Source organism: Ambystoma mexicanum, chromosome 8 (genome assembly GCF_040938575.1).
Source record: "Ambystoma mexicanum isolate Mex_15411 chromosome 8, UKY_AmexF1_1, whole genome shotgun sequence".
NCBI classification, from domain to species: domain Eukaryota; kingdom Metazoa; phylum Chordata; class Amphibia; order Caudata; family Ambystomatidae; genus Ambystoma; species Ambystoma mexicanum.
In genome coordinates, this window is record NC_090929.1 from 663922433 (window position 1) to 663945480 (window position 23048).

Consider the following 23048-nt stretch of genomic DNA (forward strand, 5'->3'; position numbering starts at 1 on the left):
TTGGGCTGTCTGCATTGAAAGGACACAAGTCCTGTGAAGAAGCTAGTAGGAGTGCCACACAAGCATCCAACTTTTTAAGCACAATTTTGAGTCAGTCGAGTCCTCGAACCGCATCTGGCTGCACCGCTGACTGTTGTCACACGCAGTCATCAGAGCCGTCCGAGATGCCTCAACCAGCATTCCAGACCTGCCAACCAGCACAGAGACAGCGATTCTTGATTCCGAACCGCTGCGCCGGACAGCCTGCAAATGTCCATCCAGCCTCGCTTGCCAAACTGCCTGCCGCCTAGTACCCGCACCTGTCTCCCACCACTAACTCTGTCTCACTGGCTGTGAAGCACCCTGGAACCGCCTCGACACTGTCGAGCACCAGGAACTTCTTCTGCACCAGGTACATTGTGGTTCTGAGCCCCTGGTCTTTCTCTGAAGGCCCCTAGAGACAGTTACGACCCTTTGCCCCTTTGGTGTTGAAACCAAATAATATTGAAATATAAGACTGATTACTTTACCAACTACCCTCTTGTCAGTATCCAGAGTGCATCCCTTTCCTTTGTGAAACTGTCTGTCCTCTGTGTTAGTTTACAGTGTGGGTTGTAATTGTAGTGTGCTAGAACTGTCTGTTGTAGTAATAATAAAGTAGATAGTTTCATACAACCTTGCCTGGACAGTCCCTTTTATCATTGGGTATTAATTGTATTTTCGCTGTGTTGCAACTAACCAATGATCCACAACCTTGCAAAGATAAGCCTTCTGTTCTGTCCACGTTACCAAAAAAAGGATGTCTTATAATTTACTTGTATTCCAATCTGTTCGGATCCCTTATGGTGTACTAGAGGTGTGGGGTTGATTGATGGTTTAGAAACCGATATTCATCCCTGGACCACCGTTGCCCAGGAAGTTGATTCATCACACTCGGGCACACGTTTTATGATGTCACTTCGGGGGTACATTCAATAAGGTTCTCTTATTGGGTATCTTCTTCCAAACACTTGCTGCTGTATTGGCACAACGGCTGGTGTCAAACATGGCACGTTCTCATGTCTCCAATACAGGGAAGGTAGGGGGCGGGATCTCCTGCAGATGTATACAGCTGCTCCTCTACACCTTGTTCCACTATCACTGGAGTTCTGGGTTCACTGTGAGATCATGAACTTTGCTCCACAACACACAACGTTTTATTCAGTACATGTGTAAAACAATATGTTATGTAAACGGACCATTTGTGCCATTGATGATCCCCCGCCCTACCCCCCAGGGGTGTTGCTAGGTCTGGAAAAGATCCGGGGCTACGCTAATTTTGGGACTGTCGGGACTGGGGGCTAGCTAGCCTTTTTGGTTGTAACCCCTGAGCTTCTATCCAGGGCTACAACCAAAAGACCTGGGGCTATAGCCCCCTCAGGCCCCCCTAGCAACGCCTCTGCTACCACCCCCTCCTCAAGCCAAGGAGGCTGAGTAGATATTACGCCTTCCTTCGACCCATTAGATCCATCTTCCACTCCAACTCAAGAGGCATAGCTAAGATTATGTAATATGTGGGGCCTGGAGGTAAGGTAGTAGTGTGAAAACAAAAAGAAGATATCGAGGCTGAGTACCCCAAAAGGAAATACACCAAACGCGGGTTCAAAAGATACACAGATCTTTATTCTGCAACTGAACAGTTTCAAAGGACAAAGCAACAGATAGCTATCAGGCCCTCAGTACAACACAGCGAATTCCAGCCCTGTTCGGTGTGTTCAGTGAGTGGGACTGTACATCAGAATAGTCGCACCTTTTATACACTCCAAAACATGATGTCCAACCCACTTGTAGTTAATGAATCTCGGATCTAGGGTTCGTGCCGAGTTCGTTCCTAATTTATGCAACTATACATTTAGGGGTTATCCTTAATACATTTGCCAACAAGTTACAATAGCAACAGTGTGTCTTTGGATTTCATATTGAGCATTCGTACACATATGTCTGTTCCAGGAACATAATTTCTATATTGTCTAAGTCACAGTCCATAAACATTGTTTAAACAATTCTAAATGCAGACACAACCCCATTGGTGCACGTGCATTGTGTTTCCCCCCAAAAGGGGTTTTATCAAGGCTGGCACAAATTGTCAACACTTTTACAAATCATAATCGCAATGTTTACATTGTGGTTTTAATCTCTTTCCTGTTTCTTCACAACCTCTTCTCTTGAGTAGATACTTCAACACTGTCTTTTCAGACATCCACTGGAGGTGTGTTCCACCCGGCTCACTTCTCCCACCTAAATACCCTTTCCATATCCAGTATCTCCAACTTGCGGGTACATTGGTGTCTCCCACTCTAATAGTGACCATCTTACTGAGTTATAAACACGTGTTACGCCACGCCGTATCATTAGAGATCAATGGGCCTTATTATGGGTTTGCCGGTATGGGGAAATTGCCACTAAAATTTCTGTTAATTCAGGCACCAGCACTTTTCCCGCACTGGTGCAGTGGCAAGAACAGGCATGCTGATTTGATATCCACCTTTGCCAACAGTGCCCCTTTTCCCAGCAACCGTGACTGCGTAATCGGCCGTCGATCGAGGCCTACTTACCTCAGCATGCCTTCCATCAATGGCATCGCTTACTGAAGCCCCCTTGGGAATGACAAGTTGTGAATAAGCCAGAACTTCCCTTCCTCCTTCTCTGGTGCAGTGCCCAAAGAGGGACAAAAAGATTTCCAGAGCGGTGGGTGCACACAGTCCTCGTACTCCACCTTGCCCTTCACTATCTCTGGCTGCCATGGGGAGGATAACTGGTGCTCTGGAGTCTCAGGGACAGACAAACCTTGCACCAGAATCCGGAAACCACATGAAATTCTATTTACCAATAGCCAGCAGCGTCAACTTTTGGGTGCTCATTCACCCAAACCCGCACTAGGTCCACTTGCACTGGTGTGGACATGCCCCCATACCTCATGCCAGACCCTGACCCTACTTATGCTCTTTAACTTTTGTTCGATTGATACAGTGGACCTCCGGTTGTCCGGCAACCCCACAGAAGGCACATGCATGTTTAAACTTGCAAGAGGACTTGGTGCAGGCTTTCTTACTGTAAGCCCAACAGCTCCCCTTCTTATCGCTTGGTTGTGAGCCATTCCCGAAAGCGCTGCCCAGACCCAACGAACCCCTGGCTCCCACATCTATTAGCATTTGTTCCAACCATAGTGCAGATCACCTATTAGTGAGGATGGGGAGTGACCTGTACAGTGAGCAAAGGAGCGTTGAGAAGAAGGGAGATTGAGGGAGACAGAGAGATGGACATTGAGAAGTGTGAGTTGGAGAAATAGAAGGAGAAAAGGGAAGAGGAAGGAAAACTATTGACATAGCATGAAAAAGGAAAACTGTTTACTGCAGACCTCTGAACAAGAGCCTGAGATGTGAATCCCATTTAATCATGCCTTACGAATAAAAGGTATGTACCTTTTATTCATCATGTATGCATTTTGCGCTATACAACTGGACAAACCCACAGCAGAAGAACAGCAAGAATAATAGAGTTATAACATCCGTCTGCCGATCTTTCCATTCCATCTGCTGTCGCCTTCTATTCCGTTCACTCCCCTTTCAACTTAGACCCTACTCAACAACCAAACACCTGCTCCTTCTTACTACAATTCCCATGTCCCACCACTCCCAAGCAGTACACGCACTCTCACTGTGTTTTCTTGGCCTGGCTGGGTGAATGAAGGATTACGCCTGCTCTCCTCTGCAAGGGCTGATCAATGTGGCCCCCAGCACTGGTTTAATCTCAGCTTCAGTGTGCTTTAGCAATGTCTGCCGGTACACTGTGGCTACTTCCTGCATGCCTTGAAGTAGGGGCATGGGGCCTGGCATCTTGTTGTGAAGGACAGATTCCACCGTCCCCCAGAGTACTGTGGCCTGGAAAAAATGATATTTTGAAGCTGAAAAAATTAATTGTTGCTACATTTTTGCAGCATATTTTAATTGAGTTGAGTGTGTGAGGTGGTGCTAGTTTGCAGGAGAGAGATAGGGTGCAACAACACTTGGAAATGTAACCAATATCCTTAGGGAGACACATATATTTGCAAACAGCATGTGCTACTTTTTATGGTGAATGTCAAGGGTCATTATAGTAAATGGAGCAGCACTGGTCTATTTACCCATGAGTGAGGCTTTTTTGGAATAGAGTACACCGCAAACTGATCACTTCTAGGGGCACCTGATAGGGACGGCTGAGGGAGATTGAATTTTTTGCCAAGGATCCATTGCTGGTCATTGTGCCGGTTCTCTGCGTATCTGAGATCTGGCACCAGATGTGTAGCCGGATCTCGGGAGCCGGCCAGAGTCAGCCGCCCAAGCCCATGAACCGCGCTGTAAGAAAGAAAAAGGAAAAAAAAACGTCCGCGGCGGCATCATTTGCCGGTTACCGCGGCTTTGACACTGATGTTTAATGCACAATGCTCACTACATGTACAACTGAAAGGAATCAGTTGTACATGTAGCGAGCATTGTGCTTTACACACCAGTGCCAGAGTTGGCTAAAAGGCAATGCTCGCCTCGCGGGCGCTTTTTTTTTCTTTTTCTTTTTTTTGCACAACAAAATGAGCCAGGGCTCTTCAAGGGGGTCTGGCCTAACTGCAGGGTTCCTGCGGGCCCCTTAGGTCATGCCCCCCCCTGATGAGCCCCGGCTCAAGGGGCTACTGGCACCCCTGCCAGGCAACCTTTTGTAGTGATCAACACCCTCTCCCCATGGGGGAGAGGGTTTTGATCTCTGCATTTATATTCTATAGCAGGGGTCCCCAACCTTTTGCGCGCAATGAGCAACATTGGCATATCAAATAAAATGGTGAGCAACATCCATTTTTCAACAGAACATATCGGTGCACAGTTGGCGGACAAATGATTGCAACACAAATTAGAAATGTAACAAAGTTAAAACTGCGTATGGAACATTTAATTTGCAGTACTTAAGTTATCTAGACTACGTGTTATTCTAGTCAAGGAAATGTGCAAGGCCTTTAACTTCATTTGACGTGGTTGTTTACAAGAAATGTTGAGGAAATTGAGTGGTCAGTAGTACATTTTTATACATATAGGACCAGTCCAGCAGTTCAAAAATAGAGTAGGAGTAAATAAACATTACATGGGGTTTCAGGTTCCCGAGCAAAATATTAGTGCAAATGTATGGACAGTAAAAATGGCCACAAACGGAGCACTGATTTTTCAGGTCTACTGAGATTCTGCCTAGGATTTTATGGGATCTTTAATGGCAAATGGTGCATTCCTGAGCATGCAAAATCGGCAATACTATTCCACAGTCATTGATGACTGTATTGGGGATGGTTTTTTCTTCTGGAATGTTATGAAATGTTACATTTCTTATTGATCAAAGAGTAAGCACAATCCTCTTGAGTACATTTTCCAATGGCCAGGGTAGGCACCACGAAGAAGATATCTGACAGCAAGAGAGGCTGGTTGGCGATGCCTATGCTCGAAAAGGAGGCATTGGAAAGTATTACTAATTCACAAGAAATTAAGATATTCTCTTAAAACTGTTGAACAGTTCAGAGGCCACAAAGGAAAGCGTCAGTTTGTTTGAGTCTTTAGGAGATACTATCGAGGACAGAGCTATTGGCAAACCGTGCCCCCAAGTTCAGGAGTTCCAGGTTATAGAAAGGGATGTACCATGGTTCGATGCAGAATGTAGAATCTCGAAAAGAAAACTGAACCATGATTTGATGAGGGGTGTGTACACTGCTGGTTAGATTTATAGTTTCAAAATGGCATAAAAAATTGGCTTAAGACAAAAAAAGAATTTGAGAAACAATGGGAGCTTTTTTGAAGGACACCAAATCGTTTTATGTTGATTGCTGTTGTCAAGACAGGCATTATGCCTTCCCCGTAGACAAGTATTTCTTGGACCACCAGCCCCTCACGATTATAGGCCAATTCCCTTACTGGACATTGGGGCTCATTACGAGTTTGGTGGCATCTCAACGGTACCGTTACTGCCATTTGGTCCAGTGGTATCACTGCCAGATTCCAAGCGGTGGTTTGGCAGTGCTAGTCCCCAATTATGGAGTCTGTAGCACTCCAGGGTGGATTCAGTCGGTATTTGATTGCTAGAAACCTAATGTGACGTAATTTACATTTTATTGGCGTCTGTGACAAATCTGTGGATGCTGTCCCTTCTACCCTATTGGGGAGACCATTCCCATGGGGCCAGGGTGGTACGTCCCCGGTACAATAGTTCCCCTGAGGGTGGTGCACAGGGAGAGCATCACATGGGAGAGGAAACCCCTCATGTGACTAGGAACGACCCTACCCTGAGAACGCAATATCCGTACCAATCACCAGACCCTAGTCCCCCCTTCCTATAACCCAAAGAACAACCCCTTCCCTAATAAGCTCATGAGCTATAGTCGCACTGCCATTTCCCTAGATAAGTACTGGGACGATGAAGAGCACAACCAACCCAAGGGAGATCAAGGGTAGAAATACTGAGACGAAGAATGGGGAAGAGTTGAAATATATGCTATTGACAACCACTAAGACAAAGAAGATGCATGGAGGAATGTAGAGTGTTCCGCATAACCAACATGAGCATTCTAGACAACTTGGAATAAGTACTGGGATGAAGAGGAGGAGCGGAGGCATGAAGAGTTCTCCTAAGAACCACAATGAGCAGTCTAGTTGTTGCTGGCTGCTCATTGGCCAATGCAGAGTAGAAAAGGAAGAGGTTGTCTAGTCCTCCATGCAGGAGCCAGCACGGTGCAGGAAGGTGCAAGGAAGCACACCAGGATGCCAAGAAGGGAGCTGGAAGGACAAGGGCCAGTCCACAGTGGAAGGACCAGAAGGCGAGCTAGCAGAGACAAGCTCCTGGTGTTCCTGCAGACAGGGAAGCACGTGAAAGAAAGACCACGCTGCCCTGGCAAACATTGACACTGCAGTGTTCCCGGGCAGACCAGATCCCACTACAAAGGGGGGGAGCACTCAGGCTGACTGGTGGGAAAATAAGACGGTGCAATCAGCATCTTAATAGTCACAGTACCAGACAGGCATGTGGACCATGCCTGTCCCCCAACAAGAGAAACTTAAGGGTTTGGGACCCACCAAACAAAGGCAAAATGAGTCCTCCTCTTTGTGGCGGTACTTGGGAGGAAAGGGCTCCAAGTACCCACACACAAAGAAGAGGTGTCTGGGACCCACTACACAAGAAACACACAAGTCATCTTCCTTGTGGTGGTACATGGGAGAAGAGAGCTCCAAGTACCCTCACGCAAGGGGGGTTTGGGACCCACTACACGAGAAACACAAAAGTCCTCTTCCTCATGGTGGTACTTGGGAGAAGAGGGCTCCCAGTTCCCGGACATAAAGAGGGGTCTGGGGCCCAATCCCATGAGAAGAAGGGAAACCACAGAGTAATTTACTAAGGCCCATACTTGGCAGGGAAGTGAACCAAATTGGCCCAAGCGGAAAGAGAGAGACGCAGAGAACTGGGACCTACAAGAGAAGGAACCAGGGCAAAGCAGTCATTGCCCCTGGTTGTGGTCCAATAAATAGAGAGTTGCCAAGAGAAGGAAATGGGACAAGGGAGTCGTTGCGAAGTTTGTGCAACAGAGAAATATCTAAGAACTTTGTTTTACATTTAAGAACTGTGGGTTTGGAACCTTTGTTACTTGGAACTCTTTGATTGGATCTATAACCTATTCTTCTGAATTAAGAAGACCTTTTGTTTTTTATAGTTTGGTCAATAATGTGAGGGATGGAAATAGGCTTTGGACTTGTGACAGTGGACTATTTACTTTAGACAAGACATCCTGACAGATTCCTTAGTTTTGGTTGAGGAAAAGAAACCCCTCTTAGCTTTACGGAAAGGTAAGAGTTTCCCCAGTCCCCCACCCTTTTACTTTCAATAAAAGTATATGTCAAACAACATGAGCCCACTGTGTCTGAGTCCTACTTCTACATTCTTACAGGTCACTAATGGTTTTTTAAGTCTTATCCAACGTGATACGCTGAAATCTCAGCATCTGTCCAATATACAAGATTGTGGAATTATACATTGTTTTCCAACACCAATAAAGGTGACAAGCAGGGATGTCAGTTGGTCCCAATGTATTCCTTTTGGATGTTGATTCTAGTACTTCTCTTAGGAAAGTTAATCCACCCTCCACCTGAAGGGTTCATTGTATAGCATGCTTCCTTATGCAGAAGACACAGCTTTTTTGGACTTGCCCCAAGCAGGTCTCCAACAGGGCCTGCTAAACACAAGTTCCTATTTTGGGAATTACAGTTTGAAATTAGATATAATAAAAACAAAAATGATGGTGTTCAGGCAAAGGGTGAAACCTTGTAGCTAGTTTTTAAATGAATGTAGAGATGAGGGGGCAGTCTCATTTTTATTTGAGCCCACTCTTCTGAAAGAGCAGTGCTTTTGTCAGTCATTTTAAGAAGATAGCTGAAAAGGCATCATTAATGATTAAATGGCTTTTTACATTATTTCAAGTTTGCGGCATTCTGATTGGACGAGTGGAGATATATAACACAAAGGTCTTCATGATTTTAAGGCCGCAAAATCTAGAGTGGTTAGAACTGTCATTTTCTGGAGGGGTTGCAAAATAAATTCCTGTACCAAATAGCAGGTCTCCTTGCAGAAACACCTGCTAGCGCCTTGTGAGCTAAATTGGGGGTGTTCAATTTGAAAGTGTCAGGCCAGTTAAGAATGTTCCTTATTCTTTAAAAGCACATTTGGGATTTGAACCAATTAATTGGCTTGTTAGTTTAAACAACTGAGACAAATATAGAATACAGGGCATATTAATTATGAAAAATGTGACCTGCATTAACCGTATCTGCCCCTTAACCATGTGCCAGATGGGCAGAGTATCAAACGATGACAATTTTTCCACTAGGACACTATGTAGTAATAAATACAGGTGACACCAAAATGAACATTGTCGATAAATATGCATGGTGGCATCAAACACAAACCTCACTTGTACAGAAAGTTTGCATTCACATTATTTAATAAAGGAATGTTGGGTATGCATACCACCTCCTTGTCCAATATGCTCATACTAGCTGTACCAAGGAAAATAATATGCCAATTTTCTCCATGACACAAAGATGGATCAAATATTGTACTCATTAATACATGTGTCAGCTGGACAAAGTAACTGGTGATGACAGGGTTTTAGCAATGACACTACCATAACAAGTAAGGATATTTACTGAAGAATTGTGTGCATGGTGGCACCAAACACAAATCTTGCATGTATAAAAAGAAGCCAGCTGGAAGCACAGGGGCTCATTGGCCAACATTCTTGCACAGTGCTACTGAGGTCTCATCCATTCAGCACCTCCTTCTAGGCCTCCACATCATGGCCCAGAGCAACTGGCGAGCAACAATTTAGGGTGCCGCGAGCAACATGTTGCTCCCGAGCTACACGTTGGGGATCCCTGTTCTATAGGCTTGCCTGGCAGGGGACAGGGCCTCGCCTATTCAGCCTTAATGGTGGCGCTGCCCCTTGCCAGCTGGGTAGGGGCAGAGTCACCATTAAGGCTGAAAGAGTGAGGCCGCTGGAAGCTGAGGCCGTTTTCCTGAAGACTGAAACTCCACGAGCTTCAGTCTCCAGGAAAACGGCCTCAGCTTCCAGAGGCCTCACGTTTTCTCCATAATGGTGGCGCCGGCCCACGGGCATCTCCTGCTTAAAGGGATGCCTCACAGGTGCGGCGCCACCATTATGGCTGAAAGGCATTTTTTCTCTGGAGCCTGAAGCTTTCACACACGAGCGAGGGCTTCAGGCTTCAGAAAAAAATCCTTTTCGTGTAGTGGCCGGGGCTGGCAGGGGAGATTAGTGAGCACCACAGGGCCCGGCCTCAAATTGAAATTTTGGAACCTGCCGGGGCTGAGCCCCGTCAGGCCCCGTCCCACTTAAAGCCCTGGCCGGCGGTAAAAGGCAATGTTACCGTTGTGGAGGCTTATTTTTCTTTCTTTTTTAAAAGTATTTATGTGAACGGATGGCCACTACCAACCACGCCCCCACTAGACCACGCTCCCTCTGCCCCCCCAACTCCTCCCCCACCCCGGCACTTGTGGGTTCCCCCACCACATTTTTTCCATTTCCACCACTGCAAGGATCAAACATTTTGGTTATGTGGTGAAGCTGGAATCGAGACTGGCCTGAAATGTAGCTATTAGATCACGTTTCTTCCCAGCTCAAGTGGGTACTTATATGTGTTAATGTTTGGATTTAAAAACCTAAAGCAATGCTCCATTTTGTACCGATGACTGTAAAAGTGCAAAAGTCACATGATAAACCAACTTGACAATGTGTGCATCAATGTAGAAACACGTTGATCAAAACGAGTATGGGGAGAGTTGTTTTGAATCCTAAATTACAAAGGGGACCCCTTCTGTTTGCACTTTTGGGCAAATGAGCCTTGTGTTGCTATTTTAATTATTTCCACCCATAGTTGAAAATCAAATAGTAAAACAGAGTCATTGGGGTTAAGGATTCAGTATATTCAAAATAAAAAAAATAATGCTTTAACCGTACTAAACATATAAAGTATGCTCCTATGTCTCTGCTCATGTTTTCCACAACGCGGGGAGTTTGCAATAACGTCTCCTTTCCTTGCATCTATCCTCACTCTTGTCATTTTACAGTACCGGTACTGTGCTATAACCTTCAAACGTTTTGCTACTCAAAATTACAAAATCTAAGGAGTGCGAGCACGGAGCTCTCCGGCGGATGTCTATTTAGAGACAGCAGCGGCTAGAATGCACCCCTAGAGAGCCAATCACACAGCTGGAAGCTCCGAGACACATCAAAGCAGCCCCAGACTCTTCGGTGCTAAAATTCACTGGTAATTGACATGTGTTTTAAGGGGGGCTTGGGAAGACAAGGGAGCACGCCAGCTCTCCAGGCTGGATGTAAAACACACTTTCACACTCGTACCATGGAAGTCTGAGTACACAACACCTGCTGTGTGTTAGAAACTCCTCCCACACTGTAATCCAGGGCCTGCCAGCCCTGCATGTACCTCTCTTACCCTATGGTGCATGTGAAACAGAGGCACGTGACAGCCCTGGAGGTGGCTCCGCACTGACCCCTCCAGGTGGTCAGATGTAAGGGGTGAGTTCCATGAGTTCTATCTGGATCACAGAATTAAGTATAGCGCAATGCAGCAATGCTTTACTAACATGACCAAACAGAACAAGCATTGCCAAAGCTGAAATTAGGTGAATATCACTCACAAACAGAGTAATAGTGTCTGATTTGGATGTTAATGTTAAAGTTAATGTTAAAGGACATTTGTACCGCACACTATCACCACCGTAGTGGTCCCTTGGTGCTCTGGCGGTTCTGAAAAAAGGGTAGTAGAGGGGATTAGGTTAGTCGGAATAAACTGGAAAAGTGCAAGAGAGCAGTGATGTTGGCTGTTGGATGTATATTGTCTATATATGTGAGTAATTGCTCAATGGCTGCTTAGTGTCTGTCAGAGACTCTTATATTGTTAGTGTATTAATAACAGCATGTCATGACATAACCCTTATGTTGTGACATGCTTCTGGGCATTCTGCTGCTTTTTCTACCAACTCATAATTTCCACCCAAGAGAATCTGCATTGTGTGTCTATGAGTTTTGAGTATTATGTCACCTCCTCAGTGTCTTCAGAATAGCGCCTTTTAGTGTCTTCGTATTTGGTGGAATGAAGGAGATTTGGGGTTTTTAGCTTTGAAAGGTTTCATGTTGTAATGGCTACAATCTGTTCTTCCTCAGGGCCCCATGTTTTCCATGGCAGTCAGTTTCATACTCCAGTCTGTCATCACTCACCTTGTATCTGGGCATTGTGTGTCTGTGTTGATATTCTTAATGGGCAGTAAATATTATGCCAGGTTGTAGCCTCTCTTCAGTAGTTTTGGGTTTGTGTCTATTTTGCTTCGTCAGTTTTTGCTTCAGTATTTGCTTTCAAGTCTTAGGATCTAACACGTCTTCCTTTGAGATGTCTCCACTGCTACATGGATTGCATGTGTATGTCTAGTAGTAAGGGGTTCCTCCCCAGTGCTGCTCTCTGTGTGTTGCTGGGTGTGTTTCGATGGCTCTTAGTGCATGTTGGCAAAGCGGTGGGTGCACACATGCTGATGGATAGGTTCTTGGGTGAGAGGTGGGCCCCACAACTCGTTTCCATGTAAGAGAATTTACTGTATGTTGGAATCAGACTTACCCAGAATCTAGGTGCAGTGTGAACATGTTACATTCTATGGCATGGTAGGCCCATAATCAAACTCAGTCAAATGCCTTCTTGGAAGTCTGCAAAATAGGCAAGTATTTTTCCTTTGGAGGTTTTGTGGCTGTACTTGTCTTCCGGTGTGTAAGGTCCAGGGGACTAAGGTAGCGATACCCCTGGTGGGAGCGCAGTACCCCGCTCCATGGATAAGTGCAGGTTCTCTGAAACTTCTGCAATGGTGATTGGGTGAAGTATGAAAGCACATTAACGTCACATAACCTATATGGTCTGCTGTTCTGTATTCAGGGAGTCATCCTGCCTGACTCCTGTATAAATACTGCTCTCTGGGAGGGATGTTTGTGTTATTTAGTGGAGGCTGCTGCAGAAGAGCTTATTTAATTTGCTCCATACGCGGATAGACTGCAATAGTTATTTGGGTGCAGGTTGGGACCACTTTTATGCACTGGTGGGGCTGCACCTCTGCCCCCCCCAGTGGGAAAGTGGCCACTAAAGGGGAAATGGTTGAATAGTTTTGTTGGGGCTTCTTGTAGTTTTGCTGTGCTCAGGTTTAGCATCTGCCCTAATATGGAGTATATGCCAAGCATCGGTCTGTGATTCCCACTCTAGACCCTCCTCTCCAGTATTGATGCACTCGGCTCAGCCCCTGAGGTGTGTTGTGCTCCCATCATCTCCGCCAATAGCTACTGCCATTAGAACACCTGCTTAACTCAATTATGCGACAGAGGGTAATCTTCTATTTGGTTTGTCATGGTTAATCACTGAATGTGCACATTCACTCTTTGGCCTCTTTGCAGAGACTGCCACAAGCTGTGCCCAATGTAAAGGTGGCATTCATAAGAGTAGTGAGCTCTGGAGACTGCATCGCCCCATATAACCCATGCATCCAGTCCCACAGCGGCAGGACTTCTGCCCTTGTGTACAGAGTCCATACATCACAATCAGAAAAGATCAGAAACACCTTATTATTGTACATTTCTCTTTATTGAAATGTGTCATTTCTGCACAGTTTAACATTTCCAAAGTGTGTAACACTTCCCTCCCTCTACAGGGAACAGGGAAGAATCACATGAGAGCAGCACAATGTCACAGACATGTCACACATCTGGGATAAGAGGATGAAGCAGGCATTCCTGGATCTGATGCAGAGAATGTCTCCATCACATGAACTTAATCCTGCATGTCATTCAATACCTGAATGAGCTCCTGGGATAATCCCAGCCCTACAGACATTGGAGCAGAAGCGGGACAGGCCCACTCTCAGTCACTGAGATCCGCATCTCTGGCAGGGGGTCCCCCACACTGAACACCTTTACAAAAGATAACACACCATTGCATAACTTACATACCTGGTGCTAACATTGCTTCCATAATGAAGAATCGACACTGGGGATAATGGTTTCTCATTTTCATCCTTCAACAATGAATGATACACTTTGAGAATACAGAATACATGTGCACATTGTCACATACATGCTCAGAGATAATTCACATATCTCCAGAAGAACAGGAACATACTTTGCCTTCACAGAAGGCAGGGATTTTGTGGCACATTTTCATTGAAAATACTGGATATCAAAACTGATATATCAACAAGGTCATGACCCCGAATCACTCAGGTTAATAAATAACTGATCATGTATGTTAAACACATATCAATCAACATGGATGTTAAAGGCATGCAGGTCTGCACCAAGATTCAAACACAAGTCCTGTATATCACAAAGGAACGTGTTGCTCATCACTGAAAAAAGACACAATAACAGTGCATTCACGGTGTGCAGTGTCCATGTCCTGGGGGTGTATTATTTGTATATTTGTTCATTGCACATTTCAATCAACTTCTTAAATTGAAGTAAACCTGATAACATCATACCATGCAATTACACTTATAATGTGTTGACCAGCTTCTAAAGCAAAAATACATTTCACCACCTATTACCATCGTTCAACAATATGATATTTACACTTTGTCCACCCTACAAGGATCTACTGATTCACACAATGTCCATCCTATGAGGATATAATATTGCAGAGAGTCCATCCCACAGGGATATAACACACTTCCTTGCTGCCCTCCTGGAAGGTCAGTAAACTCACCCCGGGCACAGCCGGGTACAGACATGAGAAGGCAGTCTCCACTCAGAGAGGCCCGAGGCCTCTGAACAAGTCCCAGCTTCCTCCATTGTCAGGAGAAAAGTCCATGGCCGCAGCCCCGGCATTACCAGGGTCTCCACGGGGGTCTGGGGCTGTCCTGGGCGGGCTCTTTAGTGCTGCTCGGGCAGGACGGAGGCCAAGAAGGACACACAGCCTCTGCTGCAGCCCCAGGTCTATGGAGGGCGCTCAGCAGCTTCACCCGGGTCTCCACGGGGGCTCCAGGGAGGGAAAGAAAGTGCAGAGAGTCCTGGAGGCATCTGGAGTAACCTTTACTGACAGCCATTGCTGAAAGGAAATAAAAGAAGGACATTAATGATTTGTCCATTTGACATTGTCTGAATAAACAGGATAACATGTATTTTGAAGAACAAGGCATTAACTCAAATGTAAAATAAAATGAGTATTTCCCAGCTTGATACTTTTCAACATTTTCCTTCCCTAAACAAACAGAAATGCGTGCTAAACATTTAGGAAGCACTTAATAAGAAGCAGCCATAATGTTTACAATACTGTTCCCAAACAGTGACAAGCAATTTTCTTCTGATACTAGTTCATTTATTATGCTCAAATCATGGAGGAAACCGCTTAGAAAACGTTCACTGTTTACTTGGCTAATTTACCTTTTTCATGCCCTACACATGCCTGAGAATGGCTTGTATTGCTTAAGGCATTATGGAAGCAGTCACTTTGCTTAATCAATGCTTAGAAATGTCTTTCATTTTGCCTGGGGTTTTCCTCAGGTGCGAGAAGGAACAAGTGATTCTGGAAATGTGCGCGGGGACAGTGAGGCCAGAGCAGAGGCTTAAGGGATGAATGGAAAGTGGGAGAGGGGTGAAGCAGGGAAGCAAAAGGGGAGAGAACTTGGTGAGGGGGAATGGAGCAAAGCAAGCACGTGTGGATGGGGGAAGAGACGTGGAACGATGGATGTAAGGAGGGATAGGTGATAGCAGAGGGATGGAGGGAGGAATATGGTGGAAGTGGGGAACGATTCATAGTTTGGGAGGTCGAGGAACGAGTGACAGAGGCAAGAGGGAGTCGTTATAGGGGCTAGAAGCTCGATATCAAAGGGTGTCAAGACACCTACGTCCCACAGTAGGGGGAGGGCAGTCTGTTCCGACTAAATACATTAAATAGAAGTTCAGAGAAAAAAACGTGCAGAACTAGGTTTCCTGAGGCACACAGCCAGAGTTGCATCTTCAGATTGTTTCTCTAGGTCCCATATATGCACCGCCACTCGCACTCCCCCCTCCAATGCGACCCCTTCCTTTCCGGCCTCTCACCTGGTGCTGCTGTCTGCACGCGCTGGGCCAGGGCTCTCACGGCCATTTCCAGGATATCCGCTTTCTCTGCTTTGGGCGGAAGCTCCTGGTCCCCAAAATCTCTCTGCAGTAACATCCTCAGCTGCTCAATGCTGCTGTTGATCCGCTCTCTCCTCATCTTCTCAACCGCCGGTTTCCTCAACTGCAGAAACAGAAAGCGCGCCTGTTACTGAATGCGTCACACGCAGAGCGATGGCGGATATTGGGAAAAATCTCTAAAAAGTTCGAATTTAACATTAACGTAATATCTTGCTAATTAAGCTGCATGTATAACCATGTTGCTGCATGTACATATGCATATATTTGCAGATTCTATTTCAGCAGTCATATTATCTATCGTTATTTTCCTGCCTCTTACCTTTCTAATGCCTCTGCTCTCGAGCTCCTGCTCATACTGTTCCAAGGGGCAGAAAGGCGCCATCCTGCCCAGTCTGGGGTGAAGGGCTGGTTCTCTGTAGTGAGGCCGCAGTGATCTGAAGAGCCCCCTCCCTCCAGCCCTATTTATCCCCCTCAGCTGCAGGGAAATGTGTGGGGCTGAGGGTGGGGAGAGGTTCCCACACTCAGCAGCCAATCAGAGAGCAGCAGGAACAATACAAGTGTGTCCCATTACAGAGCGAGAGGCAGGGGAGCATCTGGGACCCGACACAATGCACCCGAGTGTGGGAAAGACCCGCCCCTCTAAAGTGATAAGTAATCAGGCGTGTGTCTGTGCCCCCGGACACCTGCCACCAGATAAACACCATGTGCCTTAAACGTAGGTGGAGGAAGTGTGTGTGGGGGACGGTCGCCGGGGGAGGAGGAACTCTGATATTTGAGGTAAGCACGTGCAGATCCTAGGTTTTATTGGAACGCAGACCGAATGACGCAGGTACTCCTCGCTTCACCGGAAGTTCCGTCCTCCTATCAGGGACTCGGTGACGTCAAACGAGGAAAATATAATTTCACATGTTCCGGCCGCAACTATACAATGACCTATAACCAGGGCTTTAAGTGGGGTAAGAAATCGAGGGGGGGCCCCCATTTGGGGCGTGGCTTGTGGGAGGGGCGTGGCCTCAAAAGTACGCAAATCGTAGGGTATACACACAAATATATATAAATGTGATATATTTGTGTGCGTGCCTTACTATGGTTTGTGTACTATGCAAGCCATCTTTTCTAAACATAGAAATATGTACATATTTCTACGTTTATAAAAGATGGCTTGCAAAGTACACAAACCATAGTAAGGCACGCACACAAATATATCACATTTATATATATTTGTGTGCATACCCTACGGTTTGCCTAGTTTTCAGGCCATCTTTTTTAAACATTTCGGGTTTATAAAAGATGGCTTTGAAACTACACAATTATAAAGCTTTGACTACGGACAAAATTGTCGTCGGCAAAGCTTTATAAAAGATGGCTTGAAATGTGTACTTTAAAAGCCATCTTTTATAAACCTCGAAAAATGTCGAGGATTCCCCAGGTTCGCCGAGGGTTAAAGACGCCTCCGTGACCTCGGGAAACAAAGGGACAGTAACTGCCTCTGGGGACCTCTCGCGCGAGGGGTCACCAGACGCAGTTACTATGACTGACGGAAGTGGCAGGGAGGCACAGCATCGCGGTGGCTGGCTGCCACTTCTGTCAGCTTGCCTGACTTCATTGCAGGCGCAGCCGCGACGGGATAATGCATCCCGCCAATGTTGCAGTAGGACGTGGTCCCCGGAAGGGCCCCGGCTCAGCCCCACTTTTTGGAGACTGCCGGGGCCCGGCCCCGGCAGGCCCCAGCCCACTTTAAGCACTGCCTGTAACCCTACCGCCAGATACAGTTGCAACAGGTGTGCACAGCCCGTGATCACTGCACAGGCCCCCATTAGCACCTGGATATTGTGGTGACATCATGGACCCATACTGGGGAACTCAAGTGACGTCTCTCAGGCTCGGATATGGAGATATGACAAAATGTGCTGATTAATTTCCTGTGGGGGAGGGGCTGCTCCCACTCACGAGTGGATATTGTGCTTTGTGTCTTGTTTGGATTTCCAGAGGTTTTGGGGGGTGTTTGTCATATCACCAGGCTGCCCTGCTCTCTGGTGGCGAGGGCACCACTCGATTAACATGCCACGGACATGCTGAGAAGTGCTTCTAAAGGACATGGGAGTGCTTTGAGGAAGCGGCCGGCTCTGAAAGTCACATGAATCCCTCCCTGTTGCCGGAGACGTCTGTGCAGATGGCGCCCCCCCAAGGGTGACTCAGAACTCCCCCCACCTCTGGGCAAGGAGGCCCTGCTGTGGCACACATCTATTGCAGCCTCTTTCAATAGGATGAATAGTCTGACAGTGTGGGAACCTCTGAGAGACTCCAGCTCCAGGCCCTGATGCCAAAAGCATGGCCAATAGCAGGGGCGAGAGATGGGGGTTTAAAGGGGGCTCAGAAGACAACTTAAAAGGGACTTCTGGGGATCACGCAATGACCCAAATGTCCTGTTCCTGTGTACCACCATGTGCCCGGGGCACCTAGATATGACCTTGTTTTGCCACAACAGTGATATGAACGTGAAGTAGCATCATGTAACTGCTGACTATAAAACATTAATACAAAATCCCACACAAGCTAGTAATGCTGTAATACCGTTGCCTAATGTTCCCACAAGGCATCACTAGCAAGAAGCAGATGCTGGTGAAACCACTCACCGAAAAGCTCACAAGTCACACTTGGCAGCCCTTCCTACTTTAAGCCCTTCATGTTGCCTGTTTGTTCATTACTTGTAGTTTGTTCACATTATAAATGTAGGCCTACAAGTACCATAACACAATATATAGTGAGCTTCAAGGCCAGGACCGGCTCAGCATTTCACACATATGGACAACCTGACACTTTTATTAAATGTCCAATGGCTAAATTAACTTTTAAGAAATAAAGACGCAGCCCAGAAGAGGGTGTGTGATAAAGTCACCGGCTTTTAGTCATTGCTTCACATTGTCTTGCAGCGTATTGCCATGAATAACGTGAAAGGCAAGCACAATGCCGTAAAAAAGGTAAACACGTTTTTGTGCACTTAAAAAGAAAACGTCATGGTCTACACAGTAATACAAGTTGTTGCAGGATACAATGATACATTTTAAAGCAGTGCACCTGCCATGCAATTAGAATTGTAAATTAGAAAGAGTTCAATTATATTAATAATGGGACCCTGCTGCCGAAACCTAAGAGCAGCTGCAAGTCACCTAGCAACCCTATTCATGTAACACGTTACAAACAAACAAAAATAGGCTCTTGGGTACAATGTGCTGTGTCCTTGTGCCATAGTACAGCATACAAATGAAAATATTGAAATTTGATATTTTTATATTTATTAGAAAATGTTTATGAACCATAAACACTTTTTAAAACTGGCTTATATGTTCGATCCAGGAACATAATGTCTATATTCTCTAAATGATAGTCCATTAACATTTTTTAAACAATTCTAAATACCGACACAAACCCGTCCGTGCACGTGCATTGTGTTTCCCCCCAAAGGGGGTTTATGAAGACTGGTACAAATTGTCAACACTTTTACAAATCATAATCGCAATGTTTACATTGTGGTTTTAATCTCTTCCCTGTTTCTTCACAACCTCTTCTCTTGAACAGATACTTCAATACTGTCTTTTCAGACATCCATTGGAGGTGTGTTCCGCCCGGCTCACTTCTCCCTCTTAAATAACCTTTCCATATCTAGTATCTCCAACCCGGGGATACATTGGTGTCTCCCGCTCTAATAGTGACCATATTACTGAGTTATAAACACGTGTTACGCCAGGCCGTGTCATTGGAGATCAATGGGCCTCATTACGGGTTTGCTGGTATGGGAAAATTGCCACTAAAATTGCAGGTAATTCAGGCACCAGCACTTTTCCCGTACTGGTGCAGTGGCAAGAACAGGAATGTTGATTCGATGTCCACCTTCGCCAACAGTTCCCCTTTCCCCAGCAACCTGACTGCGTAATCGGCCGTCGATCGAGGCCTACTTACCTGAGCATGCCTTCCATCAATGGCATCGTTTACTGAAGCCCCCTTGGGAATGACAAGTTGTGAATAAGCCAGAACTTCCCTTCCTCCTTCTCTGGTGCAGTGCCCAAAGAGGGACAAAAAGATTTCCAGAGCGGTGGGTGCACACAGTCCTCGTACTCCACCTTTCCCGTCACTATCTCTGGCTGCCATGGGGCGGATAACTGGTGCTCTGGAGTCTCAGGGACAGACAAACCTTGCACCAGAATCCGGAAACCACATGAAATTCAATTTACCAATAGCCCAGCAGCTTCAACTTTTGTGTACTCATTCCCCAAGAGCGCAATAGGTCCACTTGCACCGGTGTGGGCACGCCCCCCCATACCTCATGGAAGACACTGCCCCTACTTATGCACTTTTTCTTTTGTTCGTTTGATACAGTGGACCTCCGGTTGCCCAGCAACCCCACAGAAGGCACATGCATGTTTAAACTTGCAAGAGGACCTGGAGCAGACTTTCTTACTGTAAGCCCAACATGTCCCCTTTTTATCGCTTGGTTGTGAGCAGGTCCGAAAGGGCTGCCCAGACATAACAAGCCCCTGGCTCCCACATCTATTAGTATTTGTTTCAACCATAGTGCAGCTCACCCATTAGTGAGGATGGGGAGTGACCTGTAGAGCGAGCAAAGGAGCGATGAGGAGCAGGGAGATTGAGGGAGACAGAGAGATGGACATTGAGAAGGGTGAGTGGGAGAGATAGAAGGAGAAAAGGGAAGAGGAAGAAAGACTATTGACATGGCATGAAAAAGGAAAACTGTTCACTGCAGAGCTCTGAACAAGAGCCTGTGATGTGAAGCCCATTTATTCATGCCTTAAGTATAAAAAGTATGCACCTTTTATTAATCATATATGCATTTTGAACTATACATCTGTACAAACCCACAGCAAAACAACAGTACGAACAATAGTTTGATAACATCTGTCTGACGATCTTCCCAACCCATCTGCTGTCGCCTTCTATTCCATTCACTCCCTTTCACCCCCCTCAACAACCAGACACCCGCTCCTTCTTACTACAATTCCCATGTACCACCACTCCCACGCAGTACACGCACTCTCACTGTGTTTTCTTGGCCTGGCTGGGAGAATGAAGGATGACGCCTGCTCTCCTCTGCGAGGGCTGATCAATGTGGCCCCCAGCCCTGGTTTAATCTCAGCTTCAGTGTGCTTCAGCAATGTCTCCCGGTACACTGTGGCTACTTCCTGCATGCCGTGAAGTGGGGGTATGGGGGCCTGGCATCTTGTTGTGAAAGACAGATTCCACCACCCCCCAGAGTACTGCGGCCTGGAAAAAATGTTATTTTGGAGAACAAAAAAGGTATTGTTGCTACGTTTTTGCAGCATATTTTAATTGAGTTGCGTGTGTGAGGTGGTGCTAGTTTGCAGGAGAGAGACAGGGTGCAAAAACAATTGGAAATGTAACCAATATCCTTAGGGAGACACATATATTTGCAAACAGCATGTGCTACTTTTATGGTGAATGTCAAAGGTCATTATAGTAAATGGAGCAACACTGGTCTATTTACCCATGAGTGAGGCTTTTTTGGAATAGGGTACCCCGCAAACTGAACACTTCTGGGGGAACCTGATAGGTAAGGCTGAGGGAGATTGAATGTTTTGCCACGGATCAAACATTTTGGTTATGTTTTGAAGCTGGAATTTGAGACTGGTCTGAAATGTAAATATTAGATCACGTTTCTTCCCAGCTAGAGTCGGTACATATATGTGTTAATGTTTGGATTTAAAAACCTAAAGCAATGCTCCATTTTGTATCGATGGCTGTAAAAGTGGAAAAGTCACATGATAAACGAACTTGACAATGTGTGCATCAATGTAGAAGCACGTTGATCAAAAAGGGTATGAGGTGATTTGTTTTGAAAACTAAATTACAGAGGGGACCCATTCTGTTTGCACTTTGGGCAAATGGGCCTTTTGTTTCAATTTTAATTATTTCCACCCATAGTTGAAAATCAAATAGTAAAACACAGTCATTGGGATTAAGGATTCAATATATGCAAAATAAAAAAATAATGCTGTAACCGTACTAAAAATATAAAGTATTCTCCTATGTCTATGCTCATGTTTCCCACAGCGCGGGGAGTTTGCAGTAACGTCTCCTTTCCTTACATCTATCCTCACTCGTGTGATTATACAGTACCGGTACTGTGCTATAACCTTCAAACGTTTTACTACTCAGAATTACAAAATCTAAGGAGCGCTGGCATGGAACTCTCCAGCGCTGTCTATTTAGAGACAGCAGAGGCTAGAATGCACCCCCTAGAGTGCCAGTCACACTGCTGGAAGCTCCGAGACACATCAAAGCAGCCCCAAACTCTTCGGTGCTAAAATTCACTAGTAATTGACATCTGTTTTGAGGGGGCCCTGGGGAGACGAGGGAGCGCCAGCTCTCCGGGCTGGATGTGAAACACACGTTCACACTCGTACCACGCAAGCCTGAGTACACAACCCCAGCTGTGTATTGGCAACTCCTCGCACACTGTAATCCACGGCCTGCAAGCCTGGCATGTGCCTCTCTTACCCTCCAGTGTATGTGAAACACAGAGTCACGTGACAGCCCTGGGGGTGGCTCCGCACTGACCCCTCCAGATACACAGATGTAAGGGGTGAATTCCGTGAGTTCTACCTGGATCACAGAATTAAGTATAGCACAATGCAGCAATGCTTTACTGGCATGACCAAACAGAACAAGCATTGCCAAAGCTGAACTGAGGTGAATCTCATTTACAAACTCAGTAATAGTGTCTGATCTGGATGTATCGTGTCCATAGATTTGATTAATGTGTCAATGTCTGCTGGGTGTCTGTCAGATACTCCTGCGTGGTTAGTGTATTAATAACAGCATGTCATGACATAACCCTTATGTTGTGACATGCTGCTGGGCATTCTGCTGCTTTTTCTACCAAATCATCATTTCTACCCAAGAGAATCTGCATTTTCTGTTTTGAGTATTCTGTCAAAATAGCACCTTCTTGCGTCTCTGTATTTGGCGGAATGGAGGAGATTTGGGGTTTTTAAGCTTTGAAAAGTTTCATGTTGTAGTGGTTACAATCTTTTCTTCCTCAGGACTCCATGTTTTCCATGTCAGTCAGTTTCAAACTCCAGTCTGTCAACACTCACCTTGTCATTGTGTATCTGTGTTGATGTTCTTAATGGGAAGTTAATATTCTGCCCGGTTATAGCCTCTCTTCAGTAGTTTTGGGTTTGTGTCTATTTTGCTTCGTCAGTTTTTGCTTCAGTGTTTGCTTTCAAGTCTTAGGATCTAACACGTCTTCCTGTGAGAT

General features: G+C 45.8%; 1 protein-coding gene across 1 annotated transcript; it reads right to left on the bottom strand.

Annotated features, from left to right (window-relative positions):
- Window positions 1–13207: 13207 nt before the first annotated feature.
- LOC138472307 (transcription factor HES-5-like) lies at window positions 13208–16482 on the bottom strand. The gene is made up of 3 exons (XM_069610432.1): window positions 16071–16482; window positions 15674–15854; window positions 13208–14678 (listed from the first exon to the last, which is right to left on the bottom strand). The coding sequence occupies exons 1-3, from the start codon at window positions 16131–16133 to the stop codon at window positions 14458–14460; spliced, it is 465 nt and encodes a 154-aa protein (XP_069466533.1). The 5' UTR covers window positions 16134–16482; the 3' UTR covers window positions 13208–14457.
- Window positions 16483–23048: the final 6566 nt, after the last annotated feature.

Bases quoted from the DNA above. Each gene is read 5' to 3' on its own strand.
- LOC138472307 (XM_069610432.1), bottom strand. From the start codon at position 16,133: ATGGCGCCTTTCTGCCCCTTGGAACAGTATGAGCAGGAGCTCGAGAGC. The intron at 15,855-16,070 runs GTAAGAGGCAGG...CTGTTTCTGCAG, and splicing joins AGAGCAGAGGCATTAGAAAG to TTGAGGAAACCGGCGGTTGA. The intron at 14,679-15,673 runs GTGAGAGGCCGG...ATTTCCTTTCAG, and splicing joins CGTGCAGACAGCAGCACCAG to CAATGGCTGTCAGTAAAGGT.